Genomic DNA, 8,634 nt, shown 5'->3' on the forward strand with positions numbered 1-8,634 from the left:
CATACAAGATCATAAGTTGATCTTTTCCCACTCACCCACACTCCCTTGCTTTCCTTCTTAGGGTTGACAGTCTGTTCTGTGCTTCTATGAGTTTGGATCTATTTTAGATGAGATTAACATTTAAGTCAGTAGACTGTGAGTAAATCAGATTGCCCTCCATAATCTGGGTGGACCACATCCATTCAGTTAAAGACCTTAAGAGAAAAAAGACCGACTTCCTCTTCTGTGGAAGAGGGAATTCTTCCAAACTGTCTTTTTAAATTTTATTTTATTTTTAGCGAGAGTGGAAGAGAGAGGGAAAGACAGAGAGAAACACATTGATTGGTTGCCTCCTGTATGCTCCCTGACCAGGGCTCACGCCGGGGAGGAGCCTGCAACCAAGATACGTGCCCTTGACCAAAATCAAACTGTGACCCTTTGCTCCGAAGGCTGATGCTCTATCCACTGAGCCAAACTGGCTAGTGCCTAAACTGCCTTTAGACTTGGACTTCAGATGCAACATCAATTCTTCCCTGGGTTTTCAGCCTACTGGCCTGCCCTGTGGATTTTGAAGTTTCCAGCCTCCACTAATCTCATGAGCTCATGCCTTATAATAATTCGTTCCTCTCCCCCCTTTCTGCCTTTCTCTCTCTCTCTCTCACTTGTTCTCTCCCTCCTGCCCTCTCTTCTTCTCTCCTCCCCTCTCTCCTTCCCTCTCTCCCTCCTCTTCCCCCTCTCGGCTTTCCTCCCTCCTATTGATTCTGCTTCTCTGAAGAAACTGGACTAAAACTAGTGGTTAATGAAAAATGTCTGTTAAGTCCTTGAGTATGCCCTAGGAATAAGTTTCACTAACTTTCTCCTTTGAGATTTAATATAAATGAGTTAATGTCCTTAAATTTTCTTCCATTTGTACCTTATAGAGATACTGGGAAAACAAGTCAGGTATCAAGCAAAAACAGATAATATTTTCAAACTGGGTAGAGAGTTCCCAGATAGCTTTAATTGTTTATGGTCATTGTTATAATTTTACTTACCTGGCAGCACTCTTAGACATCTGTTTCTCATGGTGCAGATGCAAGTCCAGCCACTGAGGATTCCTGATCTCGGTCTGTGGGTGTTAAAAAACCCTTTCTATTTGAAGTATATATTGTGTTCTAGAGGAAGTGACTTAAGAAACTGTTGATCTGAATTTTTTCTTTCCCATAATCTGCCCAATAATTAACTTCTCAGGAACTCCAGTTCTTCTTTTTAAAAATTTACACAGTATTTTAAGTCTGTACAGGAAGCCTCTTTGAGGGTGATTTTTTAATATTTTTTACAGAGGAAAATGTGATACTGTGCATTCAAAGACCTCCCCAAATGAAGAATCACTCTACTAGTCTTTTTGCCCCTATAGGACCTTAGGTCAGAGTGAACAGAATATCTCTTTATTATCTATTAATAGATATTTTATTGAGGTATAATTGACCTACATAATATACTTCCAGATGTACAACATCATAATTCAATAACTGTATACACTGGGAAATGATCATCAGAATGTCTAGTTATCATTCATCACCATGTATAATTATAATTTTTTGGTGAAAAGAACTTTTAAGTTCTACTTTTTAGCAACTTTTAAATATGCAATACTTTATTACTGACTGTAGTCACAATGCTGTACATTACATGCCCTGGCTTATTTATTTTGTAACTGGAAGTTTACATCTTTTTACTCCATTTAACTATTCCCCCCCTTCACCCCCCAACTCTGGCAGTAACTGATCTGTGCTCTGTATCTATGAACTATTTTTTAAAATTTTTATTTCCCATATAAGTGAGATCACATGATATTTGACTTTCTCTGTCTGATTTATTTTTCTAGGCATAGTGACCCTCCATCTCCATCCATGTTGTCATCAATAGCAACACTTCATTCTTTTTTTTAATGGCGAAATCAGACAGTCAAACCTCAGAGGGAAGGTAGGCGAGGGTTGGAGTAAGGGGGAGAGATCAACCAAAGGACTTATATGCAAGCATATAGGCCTAACCAATGGACACAGACAACAGGCGGGTGAGGGCATGAGTGGGGTAAATGGGGGTTAACATGGGGATAAGGACACATATGTAATTACTTAATCAATAAAAAAATTAAAAAAATTCTCATTCATGAATAGGCAATTAGACTGTTTCCATATCTTGGCTGTTGTAAATAATATTGCAATTAACATTAGGATATATATTTCTTTTTGAGTTCGTATTTTCTTCGGAAAAATACCCAGAGATTAAATTGCTAGTTCATATGGTAATTTTATTGTAATTTTTTAAGGGACCTTCAAAAGTTACTGTCTTGTTGCTATTTTAAAATACATATAGGTTCACAGGAAGTTGGAGAAACAATGCTGAGGTTCTGTGTACCCTTCACCCAGGTTCTTGGAAAGATGACACTTTTATGTAATGATAGTCATATACTTAAGCCAAGAAATTGGGATTGGTACAATGTGTGTGTATAGTTCTGTGACATTTTATCACATGTGTAGATTCCTATAACTGCCACTGCAATCAAGATACATAAAGACTCAATCACCACAAAGATCTCCTCCATGTTACCCAACACCCCTAACCCTACCTGGTCTAAAACTAGGTATTTTTCATTCTTTAACAATACTCAATACAGTATTAGATTCATACTTATTGATACAAGAAAATACTCCTGATATATTTTATAAATAAGAAAAACATACCCCCTCTCACATTTCCTGTAGTCTGTGTGATGGAATTATATTAATTTCTCTGTTTACACTTTTTATCCTTTATTTTATCTATGTGTCCATGTCTGTTAGTTGTCCAGAGCTGCTATAACAACATAAAACAGACTGGACAACTTAAACAATAGATATTTATTTTCTCACAGTTCTGGAGGCTAAATGTACAAGATGTAGGTGATGGCAGGATCTCTGGTGTCTCTTTTTCTCCTTTAAGAACATCAATTCTATGGGATTAGGACCTCATTTACCTTTACTCCTAAAAGACCATATCTCCATATATGATATGGTCACAGAGGGTTAGGGTTTCAACATATAAATTTTATGGGGGCACAATTTATTCTAAAATAACATATGCTATTTAACATTGATAAAAATTAAGAAAAGGGTAAATTTTATAAAAAAAGTATTGATTTCCATTTAATTCCTGAAGAATATTTTTTCTGGATATAGAATTTAGTTTTCAGAAATTTGATTTTGATGTACCTTGGCCTAGATTGCTTTGAGTTTATGCTGTGTGAAGTTTCCTCAGCTTTTTTGAATGTATATGTTTTTGTCAAAGTTGAGAAATTTTTATCCATTTTTCCTCTGAATGATTTTTCAGTTCCATGTTCTCTATTTCCCTGTAGAATTCAATAACTGAAATATTAAATTTTGTTATAGTTCCATAGGTCCCAAAATCTCACTTCACTTTTTTTGTAATGTATTTTTTGTCTCTTGTACATATTGGGTAAGTTATATGGTTCTGTCTTTAAGTTCATTGATTAACCCCCTTTTGTCTTCATTTTGCTATTAAGTCCATTCATTAGAGTTTTCTTTTTAAAATCTTATTTTGATTGTTCAATTACAGTGGCATACAATATTACATTATTTTCAGGTGTACACCCCAGTGATTACACATTATATAACTTACTAAATAATGATCCCAATAAATCTCACACCCATATGACACCATACATAGTTGTCAATATATTTTTGACTATATTCCCTATGCTGTTCTTTGCATCCCTATGAATATTCTGTAACTACCAATTTGTATTTCTAAATCCCTTCTCCTTTTTCACCCATCCCCCAAACCCTTTCCCATCTGGTGACCATCAAAATATTCTCTGTATCTATGAGTTGGTTTCTGTTCTACTTGTTTTTTTATTTTAATTTTTAGATTTAGTTGTTGATAGATATCTATTTATTACCATTTTATTTTTCGTATTTTAGATCCTCCCTTTCTTCTCAAAGTAAACCCTTTAACATTTCATGTATTACTTGTTTGGTGGTGATAAACTCCTTTAGTTTTTTCTTGTCTGGGAAGCTCTTTATCTCTCCAGTTCTAAATTATAGCTTTGAGTAATTTTTCATTTTGGTTTGAGAGATTTTAGGAAAGTTGAAGCATGAGGCAAGAAAGGCCAGTTGTATGGAAAAGCTCCTGGAAATGGCTTGGATTGGTTGGCAAATTGGGTGGGGCAGGGTCTCAGGGAATCACCAGGGCAGGTGAAGAGTGTGAACCACATTGATTGAGACTCAGATATGGTGCTGGCCTGCCTGCTCTGTGTGGGTGTGTGGGTGTCTCAGAAAAGGAACAATGGCTAATGCCAGCACTTCTGTTTGGGAGAAAGCTGTCCCTGCAGCTCTTGCCCTGATCCCAGGAAATTCAGTTCTTCCCTGTATTCTCTGGTTTCTTTCAAGCTGCTGCCCCAGAACTGTAGCTCAGAGGGAGTGAATCCAAGTAAGGCTGTGCATGGGCTCTTTAGAAGGAATGCCTGAAACTTCTGGAACTTCTGCCTTACACAGCCAAAATTCCTATTAGTTTCATAGCCAGAAGTTATGAGGGCTTCTATTCATGGCTAAGGAACCCTGGTCTGGGAGGGTCCTCAGCTGGGGCCTCTGCAGCCAAGATATACCTCCCATTTTTAAACCATCACTGGTGGGTGTGGGACCAGCCCATTCCATGTCTCTGCCACTCCTACCAGTCTCAATGTGGTTTTCTTCTTTAAATCCCTAGATGCTGGACTTCCATTCAGCCTGATTTCAGGCAGTTCTGAATCATGATTGTTCTGTAGTTTAGTTGTACTTTTGATGTGGTTGTGAGAGGGATTCAAGTACCACATTTACTTACACTGCCATTTTGACTGGAAGCCCAGTAGAGCTTTCACTTAAGTTATTGTGTTTTTTAGGTCTAAAAATTTCCATTTTGGTCTTCATTGTATCACCTGTTTATTTGTCAAAGATATATATATATATCTCCTATCTAATAATAGACAAAGATGGCAATCGACCATACCTTTGCTACGCCTCCCATTGGCTAATCAGCATGATATGCAAATTAACCGCCAACAAAGATGATGGCTAATTTGCATATACCGGGTGGGAGCGAAGACTGAAGACACTGTAGAAGGAAGCCAAGCAACGGAGCCAAGGTAGCGGAGATGGGCGGGAGAGAAGCTGCAGAGAAGGGCAGGGTAGCCGGCAGAGATGGGCGGGTTAGAAGCGCAGAGAAGGGTGGACTAGGAGTGGAAGATGGGAGTGAAGCCCTATTCTTTCAGGAATCTTCCTGTATATATATTTTTTTCTTTTTTTTGCTGAGATTTTCTACTTTTTCATTTGTTTCAAAAAGTTTGTTTGCTATTTCTCATTGAAACATTTTTTTATGATGGCTGCTTTAAAATACTTGTCAAATAATTCTAATTTGTGTCATCTAAAGTTGATTAGTCCTTGGTTCTTGATATCATAATGATTTTTTAAAGTTGTATATGGATATTTAAGGCATTATGTTTTAAATCTATGGATTTTAATAAAATCTTGTTTTGGAAGGCTACTCTGACATCATGGCAAGGGGGAAAAGGGCTGTCTTCTTGTTGCTGGAACTGAGGGTGAAATCCAGATTCCCCACCTGGGTCCACTGACACTCCAGTGGGGGAGGGATACCTTGTTAGTGCTGGGTGGAGTTAGAAGCTCTCCCTCACAATCTTGCTGACACCACCCTTTCTTGGGGTTATAAGGAGGCCTTGTAAAATGCTCCCCACATGGCCTCTACTGACATGACTGAGAGGAGCTCCTTACTATTGGGTGTGATGAAAGTCCCAGTTGCTTCTCTGCTACAAGCCCATTGGGGTAAGGGGGAGTGTTTCATTACGGGTGGGTAAGGGTAGAGCTCTGGACTTCTCACTTGACCTTTGCTGATGAGGATAAGGGTTTGGCCAGTTTTTCTCTGTGGTGTTTGGTTGGAGTAGGGCAGTGACTATTGAAGTACTATTTTATATTTTGCTAAGCTTTCCCTTTCTTCTTTGGTGAGGGAAAGAAGATACAATCTAGCTGCCCCTTCCAGACTGAAATCTGATTACTAATGGACTGGCCTAGCTCAGAGCTGTCCCATGGAAAAGAACCCATAACTATGTTGCCAGGGAGGACAGACACTGAAGATGCCAGCAGTCAAAGAGTTGAACGCTGTGCACTAGGTCCAGGATTACTGGTACACCCTGTTCATGGTAGAGTTTTAGATCACCATGGACAGGAGTATCTTTGAACACCAGTCTCGCTTGATGATGTCTCATGTCTGTGCTAACATTAATAGTAAACTGAGCAAATATCCTTCCCATTACAACTGTAATAAAAATAAAATTGAGAGTACTGTCACCATAAACTTTTATTTTGGTACAGTTTTTCAATTATTTACTGTATGAGTTTTGCTTTAGTCTTGCCTAGGATATTATCCTCCATTTTTTCTAAAATTTTAACAAATATAGACTATCATTAAAGTAAACTGTAATTGACAAATAAAAAAACAAAAATGAGAAAAAAGAGATGAAAAGTAACAGTGTTACCATAGGTAGCTAGATATTTTTAAAAAATCTTTATTAGTTAAGGAATTACAAATGTGTCCTCATTTCCCCCCATTAACCACCCCCCACTCATGCTCTCATCCTCCTGTTGTCCATGTCCATTGGTTTGGCTTATATGCATACAAGTCTTTGGTTGATCTCTTCCCCTTACTCCCTCCTTCCCCTACTTTCCCTCTGGGGATTAATAGTCTGATTGCTGTTTGTCTTTGGATCTGTCTCTGTTCATCAGTCTATGTTGTTCTCTATATTCCACAAATGAGTGAGATCATGTGGTATTTATCTTTCTCTGACTGGTTTATTTCACTTAGCATAATGCTCTCCAGTTCCATCCAAGCTGTTGCAAAAGGCAAGAGTTCCTTCTTTTTTACCACAGCGTAGTATTCCATTGTGTAGATGTACCACAGTTTTTTATTTTTATTTTTTCAAATTTTTTTTATTGCTTAAAGTATTACAAAGGTTATTTCATATGTGTCCTTTATTTTTCCCCGCCCTTGACAATCCCCTGGCCTTCCCTACCCCCCAGTGTCTTATGTCCATTGGTTATGCTTATATGTAAGCATACAAGTCCTTCGGTTGATCTCTTACCCCCTTCCCTCCTGCCCCCCAACCCTCCCCGGCGCTGCAGTTTGACAATCAGTTTGAGGCAGCTCTGCCTCTGTATCTATTATTGTTCATAAGTTTATAATGGTCTTTATTATCCATGAATGAGTGAGATCATGTGGTATTTTTCCTTCATTGACTGGCTTATTTCACATAGCATAATGCTCTCCAGTTCCATCCATGCCATTGCAAATGGTAAGAGTTCCTTCTTTTTTACAGCAGCATAGTATTCCATCGTGTAGATGTACCATAGTTTTCTAATCCATTCATCTATTGATGGGCACTTAGACTGTATCCAAATCTTAGCTATGGTTAATTGTGCTGCTATGAACATAGGGGTGCATATATCCTTTCTGATTGGTGTTTCTGGCTTCTTGGGTTATATTCCTAGAAGTGGGATCACAGGGTCAAATGGGAGTTCCATTTCCAGTTTTTTGAGGAAACTCCATACTGTTCTCCACAGTGGCTGCACCAGTCTGCATTCCCACCAGCAGTGCAGAAGGGTTCCTTTTTCTCCACATCCTCTCCAATACTTGTTGTTTGTTGATTTGTTGATGATAGCCATTCTGACAGGTGTGAGGTGATATGGCATTGTCGTTTTGATCTGCATCTCTTGTATAATTAGTGACTTTGAGCATGTTTTCATATGTCTTTAGGCCCTCTGTATGTCCTCTTTCAAAAAGTGTCTATCTAGGTCCATTGCCCATTTTTTGATTGGATTGTTTATCTTCCTATTCATGAGTTCCTTGTAAATGTTGGAGATTAAACCCTTATTGGTGATATCATGGCAAATATGTTTCTCCCATGCAGTGGGTCTTCTTGTTGTTTTTGTTGATGGTCTCCTTTGCTGTGCAAAAGCTTTTTATTTTAATGTAGTCCCATTTGTTTATTTTCTCTAGAGTTTCCATTGCCCTAGGAGCATTATCAGAGAAGAAATTCCTTCGACATATGTTTGCGTTTTCACTGCCTATGGATTCCTCTAGTATTTTTATGGTTTCCCATCTTACGTTTAAGTCTTTTATCCATTTTGAGTTTTTTTTTGTGTATGGTGTGAGTTGGTGGTCTAGTTTCATCTTTTTGCATGTATCTGTCCAATTTTCCCAACACCGTTTATTGAAGAGACTGTCTTGATTCCATTGTATGCTCTTGCCTCCTTTGTCGAATATTAATTGGGCATAGTGCTTTGGGTCAGTTTTTTGGTTCTCTATTCTATTCCATTGATCTATATGTCTGTTCTTGTGCCAATACCAAGCTGTTTTAAGAACAGTGGCTTTGTAATACAGTTTGATATTCGGTATTGAGATCCCACCTACTTTGTTCTTCTTTCTCAGGATTGCTGCAGCTATTCGAGGTCTTTTTTTATTCCAGATGAATTTTTGGAACGTTTGTTCTAGATCTGTGAAATATGCCGTTGGTAATTTAATGGGGATTGCATTGAAACTATAGATTGCTTTGGGTAGTATGGACATTTT

The 8,634-nt window shown here is 38.1% G+C and overlaps 1 protein-coding gene across 1 annotated transcript in view; it reads right to left on the reverse strand.

Annotated features, from left to right (window-relative positions):
- Positions 1-1,044, reverse strand: part of LOC102425475 (adhesion G protein-coupled receptor E2) — a 34,019-nt gene extending 32,975 nt beyond the window's left edge. The window contains exon 1 of the mRNA XM_023763967.1: positions 1,014-1,044. Within this exon, the coding sequence (XP_023619735.1) occupies positions 1,014-1,044 (31 nt within the window). The remainder of the gene's footprint in view (positions 1-1,013) is intronic.
- Between the last annotated feature and the right edge of the window lie 7,590 nt (positions 1,045-8,634).

Source organism: Myotis lucifugus, unplaced genomic scaffold, assembly GCF_000147115.1.
Source record: "Myotis lucifugus unplaced genomic scaffold, Myoluc2.0 scaffold_310, whole genome shotgun sequence".
In the NCBI taxonomy this organism is placed as follows: domain Eukaryota; kingdom Metazoa; phylum Chordata; class Mammalia; order Chiroptera; family Vespertilionidae; genus Myotis; species Myotis lucifugus.